The sequence below is a fragment of the Centrocercus urophasianus genome, unplaced genomic scaffold, assembly GCF_019232065.1.
Source record: "Centrocercus urophasianus isolate 14NV4802_14NV808 unplaced genomic scaffold, USGS_Curo_1.0 seq_912, whole genome shotgun sequence".
NCBI lineage: Eukaryota > Metazoa > Chordata > Aves > Galliformes > Phasianidae > Centrocercus > Centrocercus urophasianus.
Window position 1 is genome coordinate 24,784 of NW_024885547.1, and position 27,773 is coordinate 52,556.

The 27,773-nt window shown below is 53.5% G+C and overlaps 2 protein-coding genes across 2 annotated transcripts; both read right to left on the reverse strand.

The window, feature by feature from the left end:
- Positions 1-25,299, reverse strand: LOC122171692 (microtubule-associated protein 4-like). The gene is given in 13 exon segments (XM_042839426.1): positions 1-79; positions 228-405; positions 2,276-2,388; positions 3,704-3,785; positions 6,533-6,625; positions 7,925-8,053; positions 10,395-10,720; positions 10,862-10,921; positions 13,915-13,931; positions 13,933-14,093; positions 15,763-15,975; positions 16,851-16,951; positions 25,166-25,299. Coding segments are annotated over 13 exon segments (1,578 nt in total). The 5' UTR covers positions 25,263-25,299; the 3' UTR covers positions 1-71.
- A 50-nt stretch (positions 25,300-25,349) lies between these two features.
- Positions 25,350-26,696, reverse strand: LOC122171694 (the record flags this gene model as incomplete). The annotated part of the gene is made up of 1 exon (XM_042839428.1): positions 25,350-26,696. A coding segment is annotated over exon 1 (1,311 nt), but the record flags the coding sequence as incomplete, so codon positions are not given.
- Between the last annotated feature and the right edge of the window lie 1,077 nt (positions 26,697-27,773).

A 27,773-nucleotide genomic window follows, 5' to 3' on the forward strand; every position in this document is an offset into this window, starting at 1 on the left:
GGGGGGGGCGGGGGACGGGGAGAGGAGAGAAGGGGGAGAAGGGGACGGGAGACGATAGCAGAATGTCATCGTTAGATGCCTGGAAGATAAAAGGCAATTTTCCGAGTTAAAACAACAGCAGGAGCCCTACGGCCGTCGCTACAAACAGTTCCACGCTCGGAGGACAGCGGGGTGCGACCGGTGCTCTCCCACCCCCCGGCAGCGTGATGAGAAGCGCGGGCACTTACTTGTTTCTTGTATCTGAGTCTCGAAGCTCTGAATTTCCCTTTGGTCACCACCGCTCAGGGCAGTGGGCACCGCCGGCCCTACGCCATTCTCCTGCAGGGCGCTGCCTGCCTGCGCCGCTCGCACCTCTCCGTTCTGAGGGGCTGGCGGGAGCTGCTCTGGCTCCGCGCTGCCCTCAGCCTACAAGGAGACAACAACGGGGTGGGGAGGACGACAGGAGCGGTCAATAGGAGACGGGGCGCCGGGGGGTGACGTCTGAGCCCCTCCGCCCTCCCCTGTGGGCTCAGCGCCCCCTCGGAGCCGGGATGGAGGGCAGAGCTCTGCGGGCCCAGAGCCGAGCTGATGAGGGCAGCTCCGAGGAGCCGAACCCCCTGCGGGCTCACAGGACCAAAGGCTGGAGTTGGAAGGGACCTTGAAGGTCCCCTAACCCAACTCCCTGCAACCAAGCGGGTGCTCAGAGCCCAGCCCCTGACCTCGGGTGCCTGCAATGAAGGGGCTTCCACTGGCTCTCGTGGATGCATTCATACACCAGACCTAAAGGAAACGCAGTAGATCCCCAACCTGGATGGCCAAGCTTTGATGCTGGACTACAAGAACTGGGCCCAGGAAGGCAGCCTTTAGAGAAGCCCCTGTCCTGCTCTGCCCCAAATCCCACCTGCAGTCACCAGCTTCTGCTGGCGTTCAGTTCACAGCAGCTCTGCTCTTATTCTGTGCCCCTGCCCTATAAAGCCCCCTCCATGGGGAACAAGGACTGCTGCTGCACGGCCATGACCTTCCGTATCACAGAACCATGGGATGGCTGTGCTAGAAGGGTCCTTAAAGATCACTGAGCCATGGAATCACAGCATGGCTGGTTTGGTAGGGAACCCCCAGCCCCATCCCAAGGGCTCAGGCTGCCCAGGGCTCAGCCATGGCCTCGGGCACCTCCAGGGCACCCACAGCTCCAATGGCGATTGGGAAAAATGAGACTAATGCAGACCAGCTAAGATTTGACAGGCAGCAAACAGCACCAGCATATGGGTAGGAACCCCAACAAAGGGGAGCAGTCATGCATCACTGCACTGAGGTCTCTGCCCCAACCAATGCAGCAGTTCTCCCAGAGCAGCTTTCAGCTTTTCGCCGAGCCCATTCTGTCAGTCTGAGGGTTCCACAAAGGACTGGAGATGGGAGAGTCCCAGCACATCCCAGCAGTCACCTCTTGCCACGTGTTAATGGGGCTCAGTGCAGCACTGCTCCCTGCCCTCCAGGGCAGCATCAGCTCTTGGAACAGCGTTCACCCCCACAGCCCAACCCAGCAGCGCCTGAGGTCCCTCCAGCACCCACAGGTGCTCCACGGAGCGATGCTGGGATGAGCGCAGGGCTCGGTGCTCCCAGGGCTTCCCCCCTCCTGCTGGGGGCACAGCCAGGTCCCAGCTTTGCCATTCAGAAGCAGCATTTGGCAGAGAAGCTGCAGCACAAGTGGACGTACGAGGCTGCAGTTCCCAGCACTACTCCAAGCACTCTGGGACACAGAAGCCCACAGCTTGGCTCTCCCCTCCCCAAGGAAGATGTCAATTTGCAGAGCTCAGGATGGGGGCAGCTCGAGTTCTGCTTTCATGGGGAGAAGCTGTGAGTCACAGCAACACTGCACAAATCCTCAGTCAAAGGGCCTTTGGGCTGAGCTGTGGGATGGGCTGCTGGGGCCATTTCCCAGCAATAGCAGCTGGGGTCTCAGCAAATTCCACTGTGGAGCAAAAGGAGAAGGGGAGGAAGTCCTGCACAGCTCCTCTGACGTCCCACAGCTCAGAGCACAGCCTGTGCTAAGGGCCTTGGGGAGGGATGTGATGGGGCAGCTCGAGCCCTGCACGTAACACACAGCAGGGACCCATTCAGGCTGCCAGTGTGTTCACAGCTCTTCTCTGTGAGTCATACTGCTGGGGCTCACAGCAGGCTACGGAAAGAGGTGGCTATAAAAGGCCGGGGTGGAGAGGCTGGGCTGCAATAACAGCAGGAGAAGGAGAAGATCCAAATGTCAGCCCCACGCCGCTGTACCAGAGCTCGCCGCACCCACCTTCACTGTTCCTCCTGCTGGCAAGTGTCCCACGTTGTCCAGAGAACCCACTTTGGCTTGGGCCTTTTCCTTGAAGTTCAGCTTCTGATTCTCGATTTTGACATCTCCTCCCCCTAGGACAAGATGGAGGAGCAGTGAATTCATGGGGGGCTCTGAATGGTTCTACCCAAACTGTCCCCTCCCGACCCGTAGAGAAACCCCCAGCATCCCATTGTGCAAACATCAAGTCCAACTGTGGAAGTGCCCACAACAGAAATACAGGCAATGATGCCACAGAATCCGGTGGCTGCAAATATGCCTAAGATTGGTTCCCAAATTCTCCCTGTGCATTCCCATTCCCACCCCACCGCTGTGAGCGACACACAGAGCCACGTGTCACCATGGCAGGAGGTGGAAATGGAGGGGACACTGAGGGCACACGTGGAGATGGATGGGCACCGAAGGTCAGGAAACAACCACGGCCCTTCAGCAACATGGGTGGCTGCAGTTCCCCCATTGGCACCACCTTGGTGTGGCCAACAGTGGGAGCCAACCGAGCAAACCAGTGAGAAGCTCTGACAGCAGAGAGCTCTGGATGGATCACTCTGCTTTCACCCCAGGACAAGGGCAGCATTGTTGCACAGAGCTCATGGTGAGATGGCTGAACAAGCAGAGGTCACATTGGAGGCCCCATGTTCTCAGCATGGAAGCTGTGATGTGTTCAGCTGTGGAGCTCTGTGCGTACGGCTGAACTGCTTTCAACCCATCGTGCTGGCAGAGGGGGCCAGGAAACACCAGGAGCACACAGAGACAAGTGTGTGATCATGGCTTCCAGCTCTGGTCACTGAGATTCATCCCTCGCACACGGATGTGCCATTGCCATCAGTCCTCCGTGCAGTAGCGGCCCCCACACAGAGCCATAGCAGCACAAGGCAGCATGCTGGCCACGCTTCAGGATGCTACAGAGACACAGTGTGCTGCCAGCCGTGGTGCCTGGAGGCTGCAGGCTGTCACTGTGCTCTCAGTGGGGAACAAACAGTTCCTGCACCCTCATCTCATAATATGGCACCGAAGAGCCCAAATAAATCAGGAGCTCTGCTGAGCTGGAGGCTGACACTTCCCTCGTAGCTGCTCTACCACCTGCACAGAGGGCACTCGTCCTCCCATGGCTCCTTCCCCAGCACAGCCCTGGAGCAATCTGAGTGTGAATAAAGCCTCCACCCCCCAGAAGCAGCCACGGTGCCTATCCAAGCACTTCAGTGGGTTACCTCCAGGGTAAGGCATCTCCCATCCCTCCTCTGCACTCAAAACCACTACGAACCCAGGCAGCCCTTCTGGAAATACAGCCTGGGAGCAACAAAGCCCCTGAACTACTTCAGTACTGCAGGGCAATGCATAAATGACTTCATCTTCTGCAGACAAACAATGAGGAAATGGTAAAATCCCCACCTGGCTTATGCTTAATATTTGCTTTCGAGCCGCACTTGGAGGACACTTTGGAGAGGTCCACTTTCTTGTTCTGGATCTGCACCTGGAGAGACAGAAAGAAAGAACTGAACACAAAGAACCACTCCTGGGCACCTGGAGGCCAACGCGCCTCCCCCCATCGGGTCCTGGCACCTCCTGAACCCACACCCCTTTGCACTGGGTTCTTTACCCACCCCCAACCTCCCAGCCACTGAACGCCCCACGCTTTGGTGTCACCTGTAGACCTGCACCAACCCGGAGCAGTTAATGTGAGCAGAGAGAAACTGAAGGCAGGTCAAAGCTGACACATGGACAAGAATCAGCAATGCTTTGTGCTCATGGCACATCCGTGGCAGAGGGACAGAGAGGAGCTGCTCTCACTGCCACGTCCCCCATCCCGTCTGCTCAGCGGAGGTTGGGCTCAGCGATCTCAGCTTCTCCAACTGCAATGGTTCTGCGGTTCAATGATCGTGCCCAGATGGAACAACTGGAGAGAACAAGCTGCCCTCAGAGACAAGCAGTGCGTGGGAGCTGCTTCCCATCACTGCTGAACCTCACTCTATCAGTGATCTGAGACCGGCAGAGAAAATCTCTCAGGAAAAAAACATCGAGGTGATGCAACCATAAGATCGTGACACATCCATGCTCAGCAAACCATCTTCAAAACCAATAATGAGCCAAATGTTCCAACACAGCTCTTACAGACATCGGTTTGAATTTGGGGCAAAGCATCTTCTCTATGTTAGCACAGCGGTGCAGGTGAGGAGTCACTGGTTTGGGGTCCTTCTGTCCTACAAACATCTCTTCTCAGACCATGGGTTCATGGGAACAGGCTGCCCAGAGAGGCTGTGGATGCCCCATCCTTGGAGGTGTTCAAGGCCAAGTTGATGGGGCCCTGGGCAGCCTGGTTTAGCATTAAACGAGGAGGTTGGTGGCCCTGCATGTGGGGGGTTGGAGATTCATGATCCTTGAGGCCCCTTCCAACCCTGGCCATTCTGTGATGCTGTGATTCTGCAATGCACTGAGCCCAGCTTGAGGCCTTAAGGCTCCTCCCTGCAGCTCCAGGTGGGTGAAAGACCCCCCTGCTCCAAAGTCAGCCCCTATGTCTTTCATTCCATGCAGTCATCTGACATCTCCTGGGGATCCAAACAGTCCTACCTCACTGGAAGTGTAACAACTCTAACATGAGTCGCTGCGTTCAGATCGCAATGGGAGAAGAGCAGGGCTGGCACCTGCAGAGCCAAACACTCAGAGCCCACTGCCAAGTACAGCTGAGCCTCCAGTGCTCCGTGCAGAGGTTCTGGTAGGAAGGTGACCCTCATCTCTTGGTACGTTTTCCATCTCTGACCATCACCTCATCCAGCTCTGGAGCTACAGCCAAAGGGTAGGGAAACGACGTGCAAACTCCAAATCATCTGATTAAACCTGCAGCAATACCCACTCTAGCTGCATGGTGGAAAATCTGTGGCTTTACTGTTGCTTTCTTTAAAAGAAGGGGGGGAAAAACACTAAAGCATAAGAAAGGCTCTGCCCAGGAAATTCATCCTTGTGTTGCTGTATTTCTGTCAGATGTGATGGAAACAGGAAGGAATCCCTGCAGGCATTCAAGGCCAGGCTGGATGTGGCTCAGGGCAGCCTGGGCTGCTGGCTGGTGACACAGCAGGGGGTTGGAGCTGGATGAGCACTGTGCTCCTTTCTGTGATTCTAACTGGTGCTGCAGCAGTGCTCAGCCCCATCCACACACACTGTGCTCCCAGAAGCAGCGGCGTCAGCAGCAACCTCAGGGCTGGGACTGCTGAGCCTGGTGTCCAACAGAACCCAGCACTGAGTGCCAACACCACGCAGAGACACCTGCAGTTCCATGGCCACCGGGCGCCACGGGATGTGCTGGCACTGCTCCTCAGCCCAGCATCCATTCACACCAACAGAGAGAGACCTTTGTGCTCAACACTTGGGTGTCTTTTTGGAACCATCCACCAAAACCACCAAAACGAGTACAGCAGGTCAGCACTGCCTGTCTGCCAGGCTACCACCACCTCCCTGCAGGCATTCAAGGCCAGGCTGGATGTGGCTCTGGGCAGCCTGGGCTGCTGGTTGGTGACCCTGCACACAGCAGGGGTTGGAATGAGGTGAGCGCTGTGCTCCTTTGCAACCCAGGCCGTTCTATGAGTCCATGATTTAGCACCTGTGTAGTTTTGTAGTTACCTTGTGTTCTTTTGCCAGAAGCTTTCAGGATACAGCCCAGCAAACCAAGCACATGGACACCACCAGGTGAGCTCTGCGCTCAACGAGCTCAGCTCTGCTGCCAGAGACACCAGCAGCTTTTACAGCAGCCTCTACTTTCAGAAGCTAATTGCAGCTTCAAGGGTGACTCCCAGCCTTCCCCTCCTCTGCTGAAGTCTCCTTTCTTGTGAGACACAGAGGGAAACGAATCTGACTCAGCACACCTCATCTCATCTCACATCAGACAGCAGAAGCAGGCCGGGAACTGATGGGCCTCCACTGACTGCAGAGGGAATCCACAGTGCACCAACTCCCGGGGCCAGCATTGAGCACATCTCCATTCGCTCAATTAATACCGCGTAAACGAGGCGAGAAAGAGGTCAGGAGCTGCAGCTGTCAGCCAGCAGCAGCACCCACCCACAGCAGCACCCATGGCCAATGCGGGTCTCCAGCCCACGCCGTTTGCACGAGCCCTGAAATTCTGCCACACCGTTCTGCAGGAACAGAGCATCCATGGACCGACACACAACAACACAGTACACGAGCAGGAGTTAGTAGAAAGACAGCTTGCCCAGAGTCCATACTTACATTCCCACCTCCAGGGACATGCTTAATATTGTCCTTGGAACCACACTTGGACTGAACATGGCTGTAGTTCGCTTTTTTGGAGACTATCTGGACCTGGAATGTTACAGAATGGAAAACAACACAAGGGAGAGGACCGGTTAGCGTTGTGGCTGGAGAGGATGCTCCGAACGGCGACAAACACGGGGCTGTGTTAAACTCACAGCAACTGCAGAAACGGGGGTGGAAGCAACGGAGAGGAGAGCGAGAGAGAAGTGAAGACGTGGATGGAACAAGAGCTGCACAGTGTTAGTGTGAGAGCGTGGCACTGCCTGAGGAGGTGGGGGTGGAAGGGCCTCAAAGGTCGCCCAGGGGAGCCATGGGCTGCCGTGTCCAGCGGAGCGGGGCTGTGCTCACACTCCTGCCTGCAGGGCTGGGGATGTCCTCCAGCAGCCGTGGGCATAAAGCCTGGGCTGAGAGACCCCACATCCCACTGAAGGCTGCACAACCTCCTTCCCGTTGATCTGATGAGTCTTACGGTCATTAGAGAGATGCACTGTTTCCCCTTAAACTATCAGGACTGTTTATTCTTATTTTCTTTTTTTAACCAAATCCCAAAGCAGTGCATACACGGGCTGCCTTTGATTCCCAGGGGTTAATTAACTGAGTCAGAGTGCCAGATCCACGTGTCTGTAGGGTTAGTGACAGCGAGCAGCGCTCCCCGTGGCAAAAGCTGAACCCCAAGCACTTGCTGGAAAGAGGTGATGAACCCAAAGCACGAAAGGAAGCACCGGAACACTCTCACTGTAACAGGTTTCCACCAGCAACTCGTCCCGTTCAGAAAGACTGGATTCAGTGCAACCCTGTCTGAAAAATGCACTTTGGCCATTGAGCTCATGTAGGTTTACTGCCTTCCACGGAGCACAAACCCTGGCTGCTCGTTACAGGCTCTCCCTGAATCCATCTGAGCTGGGGCAGCGGTGGCTGCCCAACACACCAGGCTGCTCCCAGGCAGTGGATGGGAACATTGGAGGGAAGAGCCCTTCATGCTCTGCAACATCCACAGCGATGCACGGCGCTGAGCTGCAGCTCTGGCCCTGGTTCCAAATGAGCGCCGTGTAGGAAAAGTGGCCTTAAGGGAAAAGTGGTGCTGAGGCTCTTCCGACTCAAAATTAAGGCTAAAAGGGCAAATGGAGAACTCTACTCCAAAAATGCTCACGGAATGCAGAGGCATCATTACCACCGTGGTCTCCACGTGTTTTACTGAGCACATCCCAGGGAAGAGCCGGAGAAGTGTTGTGCAAGGGACAGTGACACTGACAGGAGAAAGCAGGAGAGCTGAAGAGAAGGGAAAGTGACTCAAAATGGAAATGTTGTCCTTCATCTCCCACAGAGAAAAGTCTGAAAGGAACTCACTTTCCCATTGGGCTGTTTGGGGACACCCTCTTTTGTTACGGCTGTTTTAGTTGGAGCCATTTTAGGGACCGCATTGGGCTCAGACTTTCGGGCAGCAGCGGTTGATTCTGGCTTTTTCTCTACCTTCCCCTAGATGGAGACAAATGGATGGTTTCAACCAGCAACAGCAAAGGCACGGGCAGGAAGGCACGGGAATCCCAGCTCCCCATCCACACAGCACAGCTGCCAACCCCAGAGACCTGAGCAACGCAGCTGGGGCCCAGCACCGCGGCCGGGAGTCCAAGAGGACACCATCACACACTGAAAGCACCGACCCCAACCTTGGGTTAAGCCAACAGCAGCACAGGACCACCTCCTTCCCACGGAGGGCACTGTGCAGACCTGGGGGATACACACTGCTGGCACATCTGCTTTGCTTGGAGCTTCCACCCCATGCACAGCTGTGCTGCCATTCGGGTTTCTCAGCCCCACACTGCCTGGACTCAGGCTTGGGAATGAAGAGCTGATGTAATTTTGCAGCTTAACCCAGGTGATTGTAGCTGATCCCATTAAACAGAAGATGGAATAAAAAGGTACAATAATAGAAAAATTCACCAACTGCCTGAGAATATCCACTCGTCTGCTGCTCTGGATCCAGGTGAGCAGAGCAGTTTGTCAGCAGGGATCCTGCCTTCCCCGACCCACCAGGAAGCAAAGCCTGAGCACTCAGCACTGAGGCATTTTGAGGCCCTGGAAGCATCCAGCATAAGGAAGGGTACAAAAAAGACAGCTTTCCTCAAAATCAAATGTAGCACCTCTATGAAAACGGCAACAAAGTAAAGGGCAGTCAAACAGAATGTGAAAACACATCCCTTGAACCGACACGGTAACCCTGCAAGGCACAGAGCACTGCAACCCTCCAGACCCCACCATGGTCTAAACCACAGAGCAGCCATACGTGTCCTTTCTGAGCAGATACCAGAAGCATTTCTGAACATCAGTTTGGTTTCAATTTGCAGTGTGTTGTGCTGGGAAGGGTCTCAATTCTGCTCGCCTCAAAGCTCTGCAGTTCTTCTTGCTGTCACTTCCAGAAACTGTTCTGGGGAGTGAACGTTTTATCTCCCACACCTCCAAGCTCAGGGGACCACACTGTGATAGAGCACAGCACACCCATAACTGCAGGGTAACTCCATGCACACTTGGATGCTCCCTGTGGCACATGACCCCACAGAACACCCTGGCTTCCATGTGCCAAAGAGGAGATTTGGGCTCCCAGCACCAACTGCGTTCCCTTGGCGTCAGGTGGAAGCTGTGGGTTGGGCATTCATACCAGCAGAGCTGCAGCAAAGGTAAGTGGGTGAATTTGCTCCACTTTGTGGAATCTGAAGCCCTCTGATTATAGGCAAGCTGCTGGGCAATGATGGCTGTACCTGCTGGACAACATCCAATAAGGATTTTAGGATGAAGGATATCCACAAAGCGATTACAAAAGGGCTACAGGCACATCCCCAAACCTGCACCATTGACATGGCAGTGAAAATGCAATTTAAGCCCATTACTGATGGAGAGCCTCAAGTGTTATCTGTGCACGCACTTCTCCCTACAGCTCATCCAACACTTCTTTTATTGTGGCCACCATAAATCATCCAAAGGGCAGAAGTGGCACTTGGGGACATGGTGGGAAGGGTTGATGCTTGGGCCTGGTGGTCTTTTCCAACCTTCACTACTCCATGATTCTATGACCTTGTGGGCTGCAGCTGCACGTGGAGAAATTGCATCCCATCCTTAACCAGTGACTGTGCTGGTGGGACCCCAAAAGCTCTGCCAACAGAGCTCACAGCACGTTCCTTGAATTGCTGTGGGTACAGATGTGCTTTGCTGGGAATGCTGGAAGTCCCCACCTTTAGGGACACGGCTTAGTGGGCATGGGTTGATGGCTGGACCTGATGACCTTACAGGTCTTTTCCAACCATAATGATTCTGTGGTTCTACGTAAGAGCAATAGATGCAGATTAACTTCAGCTTTAGGTCCGACACGTTGACCACGGTCCCTGCTCCTACACCTGGGGAAGGATCTGTGGGTCTTGCTCCTGAATCCAGATTTCCTGCATCACAGTGCATTACTTCACCCCTGTACCACCCGGCAGACTCAGATCCTCTTTCCAAAGGCAACATTTTGGAACACAGACAAGGTTGAAGCTCCCCAAACCAACTACTTTCTGTCAGGATGTACAGCAAACACGGAACCACAACACTGTGAATTCCTGTACGTGTGCCAGGAAGGCTTTTCTGGTGGATTCCTTCTGTACACCACTCTCACTGCTTTGTTAATGCCTTGTGCACAAACCAAGAACCCAAAGAGGAGCTCTGCAGGGCAAAAACACGAGAAGAGCAGCGAGGATACAGCCACCAACACCAGCAACGAGCACCCAGAACGCTTCAGAGCTCCAGTTTCAGAGAGCACACGGTTCTCAAGTCGGAAGAAACGTACCTTCCCTCCTCCAGGCTGGTGCTTGATGTTATCCGTCGAGCCGATTTTGGAACGGACGTTTTTCAGGTCTGGAGCAGCAGCACTGCTGGTGGGGCGCAGCGCTTTGGGGGCAGCGCTGGGTTTGGTTGCAGCCTTTGCAGGTGGTTTCTTTGCATCCGCAGCGGCGCTGGAGGCGGCGGTGGGTTTGGCTGCTGCAGGTTTGGGTTTGGGGCGGCTGGCGGCTGCGCCGGGCACGGCTGCGGTGCTGGTGGTGCTGGTGGTGGTGGGGGTGGTGGAACTGCTCTTCACAGCGCTTCCAGCAGCGCTCTTAGGGCGGGCCAGGTCTGCTGTAATGAGCACAGGGACATGGGAGGGATGATGGGGAAGGAAGGGGGGTCAGATGGCACGGCCACAAAGCGCCCCGGGGCCACGAAGGCACAGAGCGGCTGCAAACAAAGGATTCGAGTAGATGGAAACAGCAGAGTTACCTGACGGGGACTTGGCTGTGGCCTTCTTGGCATCTGCAGGCTTTGCATCGGTCTTGATGGCTGCCCAAGGCAGAACGTGTGGTTAGCACTGATAGAACAAGGGGAATGGTTTTAAAGTGAGACAGGGGAGGTTTAGGATGGATATGAGGAGGAAGTTTTTCAGCCAGAGGGTGGTGAGGCACTGTTACAGGTTGCCCAAGGAGGCTGTGGATGCCCCATCCCTGCAGGCATTCAAGGCCAGGCTGGATGTGGCTCTGGGCAGCCTGGGCTGCTGGTTGGTGACCTGCACACAGCAGGGGTTGGAGCTGGATGAGCATCGTGCTCCTTTGCAACCCAGGCCATTCTGAGTCTATGGTACTTCAGTGGGGAAAGCCAACGAGCGCAGGTGAGCAGCACAGCCTCCCCCAGAGGTCACCACACACTGCTTCTATTCTTAAAATAACTTCCAGAATCTGATGGCACTCACTCCAACATTACCCCAGCTTCATTGCTTTCAAAAGCCTTTCTTTAACTAACAGCAAAAACAAACGCTTGTCCACCCGTAACCTTGGTGTCACTGGTAGATCAATGTTAACCAATGCCAATTTCCTTGCACAGAGGTTATTGCACATTTTGGTGCCTGTTACAACTGCATAAAAATAAAATCAATCACAAAAGTGAAAATGTGCCTTTGGGCAAAGCCCAGTGATGCTGACCTGATTACAACCCAACCAGGCAGAGGTCACTAAACCAGGAACACATCTTTGCTCAAAGCAGAAAAAAACTATGCACATTTTTTACCATCAAGGTAAAAACGGACTGAAATACACAAACAGAACCTTATTTGAAGGAGTTGATAATGATAATGCTTAATTTCCTGTAACAGTCTTAGGTTTTTTGGTACTCTCCAGGGGCTGGGGGGGAATTTCATGGCACATCAGCACAGAAAAAAGGGGCAGGTAATGACAGGTCAGGTCATCCTGATCGTTCCATCCAGACTTTGCTAAAAGCTCTCAGTTAAACACCACAGATAAGACACAAGCTAATGAGATGAAACACACCAGAATAATTTAATAAGACCTTGAGGACAGATAGCTAATTAAAGCCAATCACATAACAAGGTCCTCTTGAACCAAATGCATCTCCCTCCTCCAGACCCCAGGACTAGGATTGCTGGCAGCAGGGCAGGGGCAGCCCAGTATAAAGGTGTGAGGAGCAAACACATAAAGAGCTGTGACTATTTCTGCTCCTGTCAGCAAGGACCAGGTGCTGGAAGCCCACTCACATCAGCAGCACGTGATGCTGAAGACCCAGTAGTGGGAAAATGGTCTGTAATGGTGGGCCAAGCACTGAACAGAACTCAGACCTCTTCTCTGATAGGAGACTGACTGCCAGCACCCAAAGAAGCGATGCCATGCAACTTCCAAAGAAGCCACCATCCACACTTTCATACAGTGAGAATGATAAAACATTTGGGCAAGCTGGGATGTGGTTTCTAAGGTGTGAAAATCAAGGGCAGATGTCCTTCTAAAATGTCATCTTCAGCCAGAAAGTTACTTTCTGGCTTAATGCTACGCCGTGATGAGAGCCAGCTCTCCATCCTCTCCACTGGACCCTGCTGGAGCTGCATCTGCTCTGCCTGAGCTGCAGTGGCTCAAGACTTCACAGCACCATTCACCCTTCACTGCACCATTCACCCTTCACTGCACCATCACTTTGTCCCCTTCCAAAAGAAGCCTCCCTTCTTTCACAGGGTCACAGGGTGGCTGGGTTGGAAGGGACCTCAAAGACCCCCTTTTTCCAACCCAGTGCTGCAGGCAGGGCTGCCAACCTCGAGCCAAACAGCAGAGGAGCAGCCCAGGGCCCCATGCAACCTGGCCTCGAGCACCTCCAGGGATGGGGCTCTTCCACCAGCCCTGCCTCCCTTCTGCATTCCAGACCCAGGACAGCTTCAGTTCCTGGTGGAGCCCCTCCAGCTGCCCTCACGTCTCCACCACCGTCCCTCTTTCCCCTCTGTACACTGGCCATGTCCCACACCCTCAATAGCACAGGAGCCCCTTCCACTGCACATCTTGTCACTTGGAACAGCTTCCCTCTGTCTCTGCATCAGTGCCTCCATCTCCTTTCAGATGTCAGCAGATGACACTTCTCCTTTGTTTGCATCTCAGTTTTGGAAGGAGGAATTAACTCAGCTGAACTCATTAAAATGTGTCAAGCATTCTATGCTGCAGTTTGCATAACAGAGCAAACAAAAGGAATTCTAACAGAACGTCCACAGGATGAGTGAAGACATACAGCTCTTGCAAACTGCAACACTTCCTCTGCGCAGGATTAATTACACTTTCCCCCTGAGCAAAAAAAGCGTGGGATGCACATCTAGTGTAACACATTTCAGCACAGTTATAACACCATTACTCCTTCAGGAAATGCGGGTTATGAATTCATGCTCTGGGACTCATAGAGCAAAGCAACTAATGTGCATTGGTTTTTAAAAGTTCACTGGCTAATCTCAGGTTGGAACCAACCCAAGGCATCCTATGATTCCACGGCATTCTGATAAGTGATGATGAGGTCCAACCACGTGAGAACACTGCAATACCTTTTCATCTGAAGTTCAATCTCTCAGACTACTGAGATGGGTGAAAACAATGCTTTCAGGAGGCCAATGTGCTGCTGTGTTGGCTGTGTTAAACTCATGGGAAGTTCCCTCGTGGCAGCAGTGCCCTGGGTGGACACAGGTTTCGGGTGAAGCTGATGTGATCTGCAAGCTCTCCAAGCATTGGTCAAGGGGAAAAGCCACCAGCCTCCAGCTGGAGACAGACCAGACAGCAGCCGAGTCCTCGCTCTTAAATCAAACATGCTCAGTAGTTGCATTAACCACGAATCAACCTTGCTTGCTCATTAAGAGACTAATTTTAATCAACTGGGAGTCACAGGGTGATGACCACACAGCGACTACTGAACACAGCGACACGATGGACACATCCCTTCGCATGAACTGCTGGTGCTACTCAACCAAAAACCAGCAGTTGGATAGAAAGAGACCTGCTGGAAACAAAGGAGGGCATGCTTACATGTTGGCCTCTTGGGGGGGGGAGGCAGTGGTGCTCTTCGCCCCAGCAGCTGCAGTCACAGGGGAGGTGGCCGTTGTCCGAGGAGTGGCAGCGGTGCTCCTGGCAGCAGCACGAGGAGCAGCAGATGATGGAGGCTTTGAGAGCGAGGTCCTCTTATCCGGGCTCTTTGCATCTGTGACCTGGAAACAGACAGGTTCTGTCACAGCCAGCAGCTCACTGACTGCCTCTTCAAAGAGTCTGACAGCAGAAAGCATGAAATAAATAGGTTTATTTTTCTCATGTGCTAAGTCTAGAAGGTGAATCCTTGAACACAGATAGGACCTTGGGCCAAATGTGTATTAAAGCAGAGAGAAGAATGAAAGTTTCGTTTGTCAACTTCACTGAGAGCAGAAAATTCACTAGACCTTAAAATTCAACTTAATATCAACAGGATTTCAGGCAAAAGCTGATTCCATTCCTACAAGGTTTGAATGTGAAGGGCTGGGGAGGGATGCTCCACATTTCCATGCCTGTAAGCTCCAGGTTGCACGACGCAGAAAGGCCACAGAAGTCAGGGTAGGGAAAACCCCAGGGACATTCCCTGTTGTTAACACTGTGCATGGAAGCCTTACTTGAGCTTTCAGATGAAACACTTCAAGAACTGTTCACAGATGATCTCTTCGAGGAGAATTACAAATCTACAGTGTTTGCTAAGCCCATCACTGTACCAGTTATCTTTGCATAGTTCTATAATGGCTATAGAGCTGTAGAAGGACATAAGCTGGAAGGGACCTTAAAGATCATCCAGTTCCAGCCCTTCATACAGAAACAGTCAGTGGGAAATACTGGAGTGTTCAAACTGCTTTTCCTCCTTCAATATTAATACTCTGAAATTCTCCATTCCATGCTTTTGTTTGATTTAACAGTTATCTTGGGTTTGCAGTGTATCTATATTTCAAAATGACAAGAAATAGAGAAACAGAAAAATATATTGCGTGCTCTGTGACAGCTCACAAGGAAAATCATGGGAATGCAGTCAAGTTTCATATTCACCTCTGTGAGAACTAAATGCCTGAGACCTGATGCTCCATGTGGGTTAATGCAAGCTAATGTCAGTAATCATAGAAACACAGAATTATCAGGTTGGAAGGGATCTTAAAGATCACAGAGCCATAGGATAGGTTGGGTGGGAAGGGATCTTTAAGATCATAGAGCCATAGGATGGTTGGGTTGGAAGGGACCTTAAAGATCATAGAGCCATAGAATGGGTTGGGTGGAAAGGGATCTTAAAGATCATAGAGCCAAAGGATGGTTGGGTTGGAAGGGATCTTAAAGATCATAGAGCCAAAGGATGGTTGGGTGGGAAGGGATCTTAAAGATCATAGAGCCATAGGATGGTTGGTTGGAAGAGACCTTAAAGATCATAGAACCATAGGATGGTTGGGTTGGAAGGGATCTTAAAGATCATAGAGCCAAAGGATGGTTGGGTGGGAAGGGACCTTAAAGATCATAGAGCCATAGGATGGTTGGTTGGAAGGGTTCTTTAAGACCACAGAGCCAAAGAATCCCCGAATGGTCGGGTTGGAAAGATGCTGAAAGCCATTTCCAGACCTGCCCTCTGCCTTGAGCTGGCTGCCTCACAGCTCAGGCTGCCCAGGACCCCCCCCAGCCTCGGGCACCCCTAGAGATGGGCACCCACAGCTCTGGGCAGCGCCAGCTCCTCACTGCTCAACAACCGCACGCCTCCTAACACAGTAAATCACATCTGCTGCCTTATCCTCCCACTGTCAGCACTAGTTTTGACTTCTGGGCAGAACTGGGGGCACGTGAAGCTCTCGGGGCTCCCCACAACAGCGCGGCAGTACTTACCTTTGGCTTAATCTCTTTTGGAGTGAGGGTGGAGGGCCGCGTGGCGCTGCTGGCAGGGCGCTTGGGAGTGGTGGTGGCAGGAGGGCCCGCCGTGGGGCTGGTGGGCTTTTTGTGGGGGCCAGGAGTGGCAGAGGCCGGCCGTTTGGGGCTGGTGGCGGCCGCGGGCCTGGCTTTCGTTGCCGTGGGCTTTGCTGCTGGTGTGGATGCTGCAGGCTTTATGGGTTGTCAAAAAGCAAAATCCGGGATGGAAAGAAAAACGAAAGAAAACACAACAACAACAACAACAAAAAAAGAGCGCATGGTAAAACTGAAATATCAAGCTGCAGGAACATAAGAAAACGGCAATTAAAATGAAAGAAAAAGAATTAGCTTTCTATTTTCTGAGCCTAACGGAGATGACAACGAAGCAGCTCCGATGCCTTCAGAGCCCAGTGGAGTTCTGCCATTCAGTTTGCTAAAAATTGATTCCAGCGACATCCGAAGCAACAGAAGGAAGCATTGCTAAAGCTGGGATTAGTGATGGCTGCTCCTGGCATCCAGTCCTGCACGCAGGAAGCAAGATGCTGCTTCCCAAATTACATGCACACGGGGGATGGCAAGCTGTAGATCCGAGCCCATCGGCTCCAATGGCCCGGTGCTCCCTGCCCTGTGCTAACTGCAGGAACGTGGCCGTGCCAAGGGCTGCATGCTGCGGGGGGCAGAGCTCTACCATGCTTCAGAAGGCGAGGGAATGTGGGGTCCTGAGCAGGACACCTCGGTGCTAACTGCAATGTAATTACATTGTAAATGCAATGCTGTCAACAAGGAGAGCATCAGCACAGCACACTTGTTACTGAATATCTTTACCACTTCTGCATGGCAGATGTCAACCTTTGAAATAAAAGCTCACCCTTAATGGTTACACCCTTCCTCAGCCAACTCTGCTACAGGTTGCAACTGCAGAACTGAAGGCGTTTGCTTCAACAAAACGGTTCCCCAGTGGTGGCTCAGAAAACAGAAGTCGTGGCTGGGGCTTAAGAAGCAGCAAAGCCAGCAAAGGGAGCCATGGAAGCACAGAGGGTGGAGGTGGGAGGTCTTTGTCTTCTTACCTTTGTCTTCTTCTCGGGGCTCGGGGGCAGCTCCTTGTTGGGGGGTGCTGTGATGTCGTTCCCTGTCACGGCGTCGGCTGCCTTGGGCTCCTCTGGTTTTGCTGGCAAAAAAGAAGAACGGAGATTTCAGTGTGAGCCTTTTTTGTTGGCGTGGTTGGCGGGGCGGTTTGTTTTTTTCCCTATTATTCATTAGCATAACAAGAGGAAACAGAACAGAATCGGTTACGGGTTGGCTATTTTGGGGAAAATACCCCCAAAACCAGAACACCCATGGGAAGAACACCCTCCCTGTTACAGGACGAGGCCAACAAACGCTCATCCAATGCCATCAGCATCCAATTGCTCGGCTCGTGGAGCTGCCGAAGGGAACCTCTTGGTTAAGTAAAACCAGCAAACTTTCCCATCCTTCAGTGCTGTTACATTTTGGAACGAAGCTCTGCCATCTCCCAGCACAGAGCGCTGAGCCTTGGGATGCTCATCCCCCATCACCTGCAGTTCAGACAGAGCCATCAGTGCCGCTTCCCACAACAAGGCGAGGGATTGTCTGCAGCCAAAGGACAGCAGCACAACAACCCCAACAGAGGGACGTTGTTTTCTGTATCTCTGCAAAATCCATGATTCTCTTCCTGTTTTCTCACTCAGAGACATCTCAGCAGTTCCACAAAGCCCTGGTTTGCAGCTGATTTATGTTGGCTCCTTTCTACTTCTTCTCCCCACCGAATCCCCACTTCTCCTCATCTCTCACCCATTTTACCCGCAGTAACACCAGGACGAGTGCCTGCTGTCAGCAAACGTGCTGTGGAACCACAGCCCTGTGCCCATCCACCCCCACAGAGCTCATCCTGCACAGCTGGGTTTGGAATCTCCCCTCTCAGCCATCAGCCACCACTGGAACGACCTTCCCTCCCTGCGCTGCCATTACTGCTGCTATTTCAGCCCACTCAGTGGTGCACAAAACCTCTCCCTTGATGGCAATTCTAAAGCCACCCAACAGAAGCCGCCTGTCTGCTCGGGATGTGGATTACTGAAGCTTCAGGATTCCAACTCCAGCAGCTGCCAAGCTTTGCAGTGCATCAGAAGACACTGTTCTATGTTACCTTACCAGCTACAGACCACAGCACAGGACCCCTGCGAGCAGCCCCAGCAAACACACCAAGCAACTGGGTGAGCACAGAGCTCCTACACAACCAGCAGAGCAGAGTTCTTTAATTCAGAACAGCAACATCATCGGTGGATGGAGCTACGCACAGGATGACGGCCCAGGTCATGGACCCACACCTGGGAACAGCACTGAGGATGGGGGAGGGAACCCGGATGGTTGAGGGCTCTGCTCATGGCAGCCCCAATAAGGGGGTCCCACCCAATAAGGGGGTCCCACCTGCACACAGCCCCAGGGATGGCAGAGGAACCATTCTGTGCTGCTTCCATGCAATTACCAGCCCAACACGCTCCCCAGTCTGCTTGCTTCCACCCACCCATTAATGAGGAGGGTGCACTCTGCCATCCGGAGCACTGAACCGCCTGGGAATTCGTGCTCGCTGTGGGGGATATTGGGAAAAGCTGCCAAACCTTAATCAGATGTGTTCATTAGTCTGCAAGAGTTACTGAAGAGCCCTTCAGCTCCCCCCATGTGGCAGCAAACCTCAGAAGTACTCCAAGGACATCGGCTCCGAGCAGCAGACACAGCGCATGGGGCCTCCCTGGAGTGCTGGTGGACACAGGCTGCCCAAGGAGGCTGTGGATGCCCCATCCCTGCAGGTATTCAGGGCCAGGCTGGATGTGGCTCTGGGCAGCCTGGGCTGCTGGTTGGTGACCTGCACACAGCAGGGGTTGGAGCTGGATGAGCATCGTGCTCCTTTGCAACTCACGCCAGTCTACAGGGCCCTGTGTTATGGAGAGGAGGATGCCCACACCACACGTAATTCCTGACCTGCTGTCCCAAAACCAAGTCCTGCTTACAAGCAGAGTAACCACAGGGAGTTTTCCTAAACATAAGGAAAAAAACCAACCCACCATCCCTAAGAAGAAGCCCCCCAGCACCCTGTGATTTTCACCCTATAGGCTCCCCAGGCCTCCCTGCAGCCTCCCATGAGCTTCTCCGACAGCTTTGTAGCCCACGTAACCATTTAACATTAGGATGGCAGGATGATGAAGGCTGGAAGGGATGTCTGGAGGTCGTTCAGACCAATTCCCAGCTCAAAACTGCTCCAAATTACAGCAGGATGCTCAAGGCTTTGCCATGGTGTCCTTTGAGTACCCCAGGGATCCCACACCATGGGGCTTCTCCTCCAATATTTGATATACATATAAATGGATGGAGTTTTTTTTGCCTACTTGGTTCTCTTCTCCTATCAGAACTCTTACATTCCATCCATACTGCCATGTTTCATGGATCATGAACTGATGCAGAACAAAACCCCTGGGTGCTGTTTCCCAAGCTCCACGCAGCAACTCATGCAACTACTCCCAAAAATTCATCCTCTGAGTCAGGAGGAACAGAGGAAGACCCCACCATGAAGCACCTTAAGCTCATTTTTGAGGGCCACAAGCAAGCAGCTCTATTTCCTGCTACCATGGTGAGCAAAAGCTCCAAAGTGAAAAGGAAGATAAGTGAGAGTGGTGACCACACACCACGCATTGAGAACATCAGTGCTGCCAGGGCTTTTTTCCTTTCTTTCCTGCTTGTTGGCTGGTTAGAAGCGCAGCACAGTTGGCTTGGAAGGGACTGCAAGACCATCCAGCTCCAACCACAGGCAGGGCTGCCAGCCCCTAACACAGACACAGCTCAGGTGCCCAGGGCTCCATCCAGGGACGGGGCAAAAAGAAGCCAAGAGCTTTTCAGTGCAGACCACAGACTTGAGCAACCCACTCCTGTCCCACCTGCTCAGCTTTATGGTCTCTGCACCCCCTCCCAGGCCTGGGCCAGCTCTGGGGTGGATTTGCAGCCACATCCCCAGGCAGCTGTGAGCGAGGCCAGGCGCTCAGCCCCAATCTCCAGTGAGGGATATCAGCGGGCTAAGCCGAGCTAAACATCATTCACTGCAACAGCCCCGGAATTCTCATACGGATTAGAGTCATCAACAGCAAATCCATTAAGAGAAACAGATTAAGCAATAAGGCAGTGGCCATCTTTACTCTCTCTAACGTAAACAACCTCAGAATCAAAACCAGCCCTCATTCGACGCTGGTTTTGCCCAAAATATCACACAGGCACGAGCTTTCCACTTCACCCATCCTACTCACAAAACAGCTCATCGTTAAAGCAGCAATACAACCCAAAATACAACCGTCTGCTTCTTTCCTCCCCAGAGAATGCCAACCAAAGCGTCTTCCGTGCAGAAGAGCATCTCCCATTGGCACCCACACAGAAGAGCAGAGCATTTCTTGTCCAAAGAGTGCCTGGGCACAGGCACAGCTGCCAGGGGTTGGGGTCACCACCCAGGGCTGCGCCAGGACTGTGGGATGTGGGCAGTGTGGAGCTGGGTGGTGTTGCATTGGAGATCACTGGGGGCTTTTCCACCCATAACGGTTCTGTAATTTGCTGTGGCACCGGACATCAATGTCATGTTGGGTGTTGTGATCAGAACTGAAGGAGCACAGCTGACATCCTCATGGCCAGCCTGGCCCAGCCCAGCCTGATTTGTTACTATTTCTACATGGGAAAGGAAGCCCTACATCACAAATTGCTCTCCTGCAAACCAGCTGCTTGCTGTATCTACTGCACGGCACAGCCTGCAGTCAGCTTTAGTTAGAGTAACCAACACATGTAGGTGACCCCAAGAGTAACGCCTCTGATTTATTTCCCTGGAAACTAAATGGAAAAAAACTACAAAGAGCACAATAACTTTATTGGATGGAGCAAATTCTGCACTGCCCTGCTGCTCCTCTGTGCTCCCCCCACTTCAACGCACTTCCAGAGCTGAGCCTGTGCCTCCATGGCAATGGTTCTAAGGAATACATGTGAGCACTGCAACCAACACAACACCTTGGATCACTGAATCACAGAATCCTGTATCACAGAATGCCTTGGATTGGAAGGGACCCCAAGGATCACGAAGCTCCAACCCCCCACCAATGCAGGGCCACCAACCTCCCCATTGCACAGCAGCCCAGGCTGCCCAGGGCCCCATCCAACCTGGCCTCCAACACCTCCACGGATGGACGGGGCATCACAGCCTCTCTGGGCAGCTGTTCCAGCCCCTCACCGCTCTCACAGCACACAACTTCCCTTCACATCCAACCTCCAGCTGCCCTCCCTCAGCTTCAAACCATTTCTCCTTATCTTGCTATCCTGCTAATCCTGGACCTGTCTGAGTTGGAAGAGACCCTTGAAGGCCATCAGGTCCCACTCCCTGCAGTGAATGAAGACACCCACAGCTGCATCAGTGCTCACAGCCCATGCCCTGACCACGGGTGTTTGCAGGAGTTGGGGCACCACCACCTCTCACTGCGACCCATGCAGTGCCTCGCTGCCCTCAGTATAAACTATTTTCTTATCAAACCTTCCTTCTTATCAATCTCCCACATTCATTTCCAGCTCAGCCCCCGACAGACATCGATGCCGTTCTGTGCTTAAGGCTGAACACCAAACCAGGACTTTATGGGACCCTGTATCAGGTTCTGTTCATCACCTATCTCTTGATTTTCCCTTCCATCCCGCAGTCCTTCACTTTCCCTTCCTTCTCATTCAAACCATGATTTCATCCAGCAAGGAACCATGTCAGCAAAGCAGCCACCACGCCGCCAGCATCCCCTGAGCAAACATCATTACTTGGCTACAAGGCAGTGGGGCTGATATTTCCTAAGCCCATCATTAACTTTAATCTATTTAAATATGGGGTGATGACAGCACAGCCTCCCCCAGCAGGGAGGGATGGCTCAGATGGTCCTCTGAACACAAGAACAGCATTCTGCTGCTCGTGGACTGACAGAGGAACGATGCTCACAAAGCCAGGATGGCTTCTTGGATGCACACACACTGTGCTGAGCATTGGGAGCGACGGTCAGGGCTGTCATATCCCAGCAGTGCCTGGGATTGCAGATATTTGAGAGCAAAAAATCTTTGAAATCGGAGGAAATTCAAAGAAAGTAGCAAAAAAAGCAGTGGGGAACGGCATCGCTTTTGTACGGGATGCCATCGGGGCCGACATTTTTGGTATGTGCAAGAAATCACACACTGGCTGCTTCTACAGCGCATACATGAATCTATTGTTCAGCACAGGAAACAATGCAAGCTCACGCTGTGGCCGGGCTCTGTGGCCAATGCTGATGTGATAAGGGAGCACAGCACGGAGTGCCAGTCAGCTCTATCAGCCCAAACCTGCAGCACACTGATGGCACTCTGCCTGTGCCAGCAGAGGGGGAGCGAAAGCTCAGCACAGGATTGGAAGCGCTGCATACACAGCCAAGTAATTTTGCTCTGTTTTCTTTTGCATTCCAACAATTCTTTCTTAACTGTAGATATATGAAGCAAAAACATACATTCTGTTGCTTCTACTGCTACATTTTCATAGAGTCATTAAGAATCATGGAATCACAGAACGGCCTGGGTTGCAAAGGAGCACGATGCTCATCCAGCTCCAACCCCTGCTGTGTGCAGGTCGCCAACCAGCAGCCCAGGCTGCCCAGAGCCACATCCAGCCTGGCCTTGAATGCCTGCAGGGATGGGGCATCCACAGCCTCCTTGGGCAACCTGTGCCAGTGCATAAAACCATTAAGGCTGAAAAAGACCACGAAGGTCACCAAACCCAACCATATTTTCTTCCAGCAGAGAATAAATCCAGAGCGGATTTCTTAGCGAGGCTCTGCACAAAGCAAACCTGACCTGCCTGAGCCCTCACTGCTCCTTCTGGGGCAGGGGATGGAGCAGTCACTCTCACTGCCGTGCCTAGGAGAGCCCAGCCAGCTCTGCCAGCACCAGCTCACACTCAGACCTGTGCCCTACGGTCCATACATCAGCTTTTAAAACACAGAGGAAAGAACTTCCAAATGGGACGCTTACATCTCGGTGCTACGAAGCGGTCATCCACCAAAGGCAAGCCAAGCAGAAGGCCCTGCACGTCCCCAGCTTTCAGTGACCTTTACATTGCTGGTGCTCAGCCCCCCAGGGGAAAACACATCAATCCACTCAAAACCATTTCTTATGCCTCTCTGCCTAAAAGATGCTGTACATCTGTTCTGAAATGGCCTGATGGGACGGGCAGCCCAGGCCCAGCACAAAACTGTGTGTCCAAAGCAGGAGCAGAGGACCTCTGGAGGTCCCTTCCATCTCAAAAGGTTCTACAATTCCACGATTCCTCGCCAACAACACGGACTGTCCCTGCAAATAACCCTCAGCATCAGCAGACCCCAACAGCACAGAAATTCCCTAAAGTGAAAGGTCCAAGGCACAAATACAGCATTTTCCTGCTCCCGTTTTACCCTGACATCACTGCTAATCATGGCTGAGCAGTCCAGAAGCACAGATCCTCTTATGCCCCAACCTGACCCCTCTGTCAGCAGTGGGACCTGCTGGCTCCTGTGGGTCTGTGGAGCTGTGACAACCCCATTAACCCCTTCAGGATGGATGTCTGCACCCACAACAACCAGAAGTGATGCTGCTTCATCACACGGCTGCCAGGACAACTTGAAATCTGCATGCCAACTAGACCATAATGAGTAAGGTAAGAGAAGGGGAGAGGGGGTGGTGTGTCAGAGCTGGGAGGTTTGTGGGTCTGGAGGGAGCCCTGGGACCTGAAGCACCTCGAGGAAATCATAGGATCAGAATCACAGAATGGTTGGGTTGAAGGGACCTCAAAGACCATCCAGTTCCAACTCCTAGGTGCAGGACACCAAATCAGGCATCAGATGGAGTAAAGGGCATTAAGGACAGAACACAACCGTGCTGAACGTGGTTACTGAGAGCTGGAAGGAAGATCAGAGCATCTTGGGGGCTGCCACGCTCCTGGGGTCACTAAGCAGCCATTGGGTGTCAGCAGCACGCCACGAACCATGGCCAAACCCATGGCACAGCACCTGCCCTGCTCTGCGTGCCGTGGCACTGGGGCAGCCCAGCACCCCTCCAACACAGCATTCCAGAGCCCCACTGACCTGTGCTGCCTTTCTCTGCGTGCTGTCACCCTCCCCTGTCACAGCAGGCATCGCAACCTCAAGTTTCTGTGATTCCTCCTCTGAAGGCTGAGCCAACCGGCGCAGGCACAAAGAGTCACTGGTGCCAGAATTCCATTGCAATCTTCTGTCTTTCCTTCCCCAGGAGAAGGAGATTTTCTTTCTCCTTCCCATGAATGCTCCTTAGCACAAACCACAAAGAGGGAGTGCACCAACCCTCCTCACATCCCGCATCTGGGTGCAGCACGGGCTGAGACTGGCAGGAGGGACAGGGATGCTGTTCCAGGCTGGAGAGCAAAGATTAACCACAATTCTCCCAAATTGTACATCTGAGAAGACTGATCTCATTTACACAACCACCAGCACAAAGCTGCTGTTGCCACACAGCAAAAGGGAAAGCTCTGTCAGAGCCGGGTGCTGGAAAAGTGGCTGCAAAAGGCTGCAGGAATTCCATCCTGAGTTCCAGCACTGAAGTACTTGTGAAGAGCTGAATGACAGAAACCATTCCACACACAGACTTTTGTTCATCACCTTGGATAAACAGCACAGGGTGCCGAAGGCTGAGCTGAAAAGGGCACTGCTCAAACACCTGGGGAGAAACTGACAGGTCTGAAATCCCACAGTCGGACCCTTACTGAAGTGCACACTGCAGGATGCAAAGTCTATGTGGGCTCCCAGCTACCACTAAAGCAGTGAGCTGTTGAAGTGTTTCTCCATTTTCTTCCACCCAAACATCCACCTTTTGTCCCCAGCACCAGCCTCCAACCAGTGCCATCCCTCCAGGTGTGTGAACCTCTCCTCCCACAGCCCGGACTCAGCGAGCTGCTTCCTCTGCCTGTCTGTGTCACAGAATTACAGAATCACAGAATGCCTTGGGTTGGAAGGGACCTCAAGGATCACGAAGCTCCAACCCCCCACCAATGCAGGGCCACCAACCTCCCCATTGCACAGCAGCCCAGGCTGCCCAGGGCCCCATCCAACCTGGCCTCCAACACCTCCACAGATGGACGGGGCATCACAGCCTCTCTGGGCAGCTGTTCCAGCCCCTCACCGCTCTCACAGCACACAACTTCCCCTGACATCCAACCTCCAGCTGCCCTCCCTCAACTCCAAACCATTTCCCTTGTCCCGCTGCCATCTCCCCTTGCACAGAGCTGACTCCCCTCCTGGCTGCATCCTCCCCAGGGAGGGAAAAATTAGCAACATACCATCACGTGGCGAATCCTGCTTGGGAGTCAGAGTGCTCCGCGCATCGCTGACCTCAATTTCTTTCCTTTCCAGCGGAGCAGCTTTGCTGGATTCCATCTTGGCGCTTTTGCTTTTCGGAGGCTCAGCGCCGGCAGCTCCCCCGGTGGCATCTCTCTTCTCCCCCTTCCCCTCCTCCCTCCCTCTGTCGAGGCAGCCCATCTCAGGGATTTGCTCCAGCTTGCTGTGATACGCACTGGGGCTGCTCAGCTCCTTCCTGCCCACCCCGCCGCGCTCCTCTTTCTTCTTGGAGCTCGGCTCCTCGGCCGCGCACTCGGGGTGCTCCCGTATCACCAAACTGGGCAGCTCTGTGCCCAACCCGACGCCGGCCGCCTGCTCTTCTGCCACCGTCATTGACCTCTTGATGGCAGCGCTCTGCTTCCTGGCCGTGGGGCTGGAGCACTGGCTCAGGCTGCTGCTGGGGGACAGCAGCCCGGTGGCCACGTCTTCGCGGAGCACCGGCTCCGGGTACTTGTCAGCCAGGTTGAGGGTTAGGGGCACGGACAAGTGCGAGCACTCGGACATGGCACGCCTCATCGCCTTCCTTTGCTGGGCAGCTCTGTTCAGAAAACCATCGTCTGCACAGCTCAGCTTCTCCTCCATCTCTTCCTCCATCTCTTCCTCCATCTCGGCAGCGTTACTGAAGTGACTTTTGGAGTCATCTTGTGCCAGCTCGACAGTGGTGGTTGGGGGCTCCATCTTCGCGGCGGTCGAGGAAGAAGGAAATCCACTCTGCACATAGTTGTCATTAACCACCCCGACCACACAATAGCTGGGGGCTCCATCTTTTTTCACGGCTGCTTCTTTACTGCCCGAATCATTAGGCAGGACAGGGTGGAAATTGGGGTTCCAGACGCTGACCTCCTGCTCCTTGGTGCTCTTACCGGGATCGCTCCCCGGCACAGACAGAGGGCTGGGCTCTGCCTGGCTCCGGCTCTCCACGCCGGCCCTCCCGGCTGCCTTCTCCTGGTCGGTGATGGCTGTGGTTTTGCCCAGCCCAGGGCACGGTTTCTCAGCTCCTGTTGGCCCCACGTGGAAATCGGTCGTTTTGGGGTTTGCAAAGCTCCCCTCGGCCGAAGGGAACGCGTCGGCGATCAAAGACCAGCTCTCAAGGTGACCCGCAGCCGCCTGATACGCTTTGCCTTGCACCTCAATTTCTCTTTTGTCTTTCTGAGCTATTTTTAGCTCTTTGTCTAATTTGCCTTCAAAGAAGCACAGCTTGTCCTCATCCGTGAAACCGGCGTTCTTAACCAGCCCGTCCTTCATCGGTCCCCCCGAGTTCACATTCAAGCCAATCTCATTCAGCTTCCCCTCCGTCCTCTGCCATTCGAATTCCGTTTTCCCGAAGTCTTTCGGGGTCTCCATGCAGCGGAAAGCTTCCGAGAAGCTCTCAGTCTTGCCCTTGCACAGCTGGCTGTATTCAGACAGGGCAGCGGGCTGCTGGTTGGAGAGAGACATCTCTGGAGCTCGGCGTCTCCCGGCGCTGTGCGGCTCAGCCCGGCTGCGATGCTGCGCGTGCCCCCGACTCACGGCAGCTCCCTCCCGTCCCCCCGCCCCTCTCCCACCCCTTCCTGCCCACCGCAGCCTCTCTCCCAACCGCTGCCCGCCCTCCCCTGTGCTCCTCTTTGGCTCTGCACATTTCCGTAGCGGCGGTGGGGCTGTGGATGGATGCTCGCAGGGTCTCAGAGCTCTCGGGGAGATGATTTTCTAAGACCAGCGTTTCTGGCAGCTGCACGTTGCTGGAAATGGTGCCTCCTCCTTTTCTTCCACCACGCCGTGTTACGATCGGTGCCTTTACAATCATTAATTCCCACTGATGAGCCACTCTCAGGAATACCAATGAATGAAGGTCAGCGTTTTCCTCCCCTGGAACAAACCCTAAACCCACACAGGAGTTCACCCCGAGCACAGCACAGCAGTGACCTCCAGCAGAGGGGCTTTGTTTGCAGCCAACGTTAACGCGTGCTTTTGGACTCGGTGACCACCGTGCTGCTGCAGGGAGGACTGTGGGGTTCACACAGCACCAATGGCACTGCTCCTATGGGCAAGCGGGCAGAGCCAGGCAGGACCTCATCCCAGACAGCAGAGGGTTTGTAGTTTGCAGAACCACAAGCCAGACTTCTTATTTCCCTCATTTAAATAAAAAGAAAATAAAACATACCAGATGATGCTTTGGACCTGCCTGGCTTCCACTGCCCTGAATGCACACAGTGCTCGGCCTGGCTCCACGCACAGCCCCACACCTCCCCACGCTTTGTGCCCTCACTGCAGTTCCCCGGTTCCACGGAGGACCCCCTCCCCACCATCACCACCACCACCACTCCTCCCCAGCACCCAGCCAGGGCAGCTCCCCCAACGTCTGACTGAGCACAGAGTATTTTTACAGCCTGTGCTACGCCCCCTGAATTGAACCTGCTGAGAAGCATTGCCATCCACACACCCAGCCGCTGCGGCGGAGCTCCGGCGTTAAGACAGTGCTATATTTAAAAACAATGACTAAGGAGCTGTAAGTTATATACATCTTCCACAACACCCTCTAATTAACCAGAATACTTCCACCCACAAGCTCCA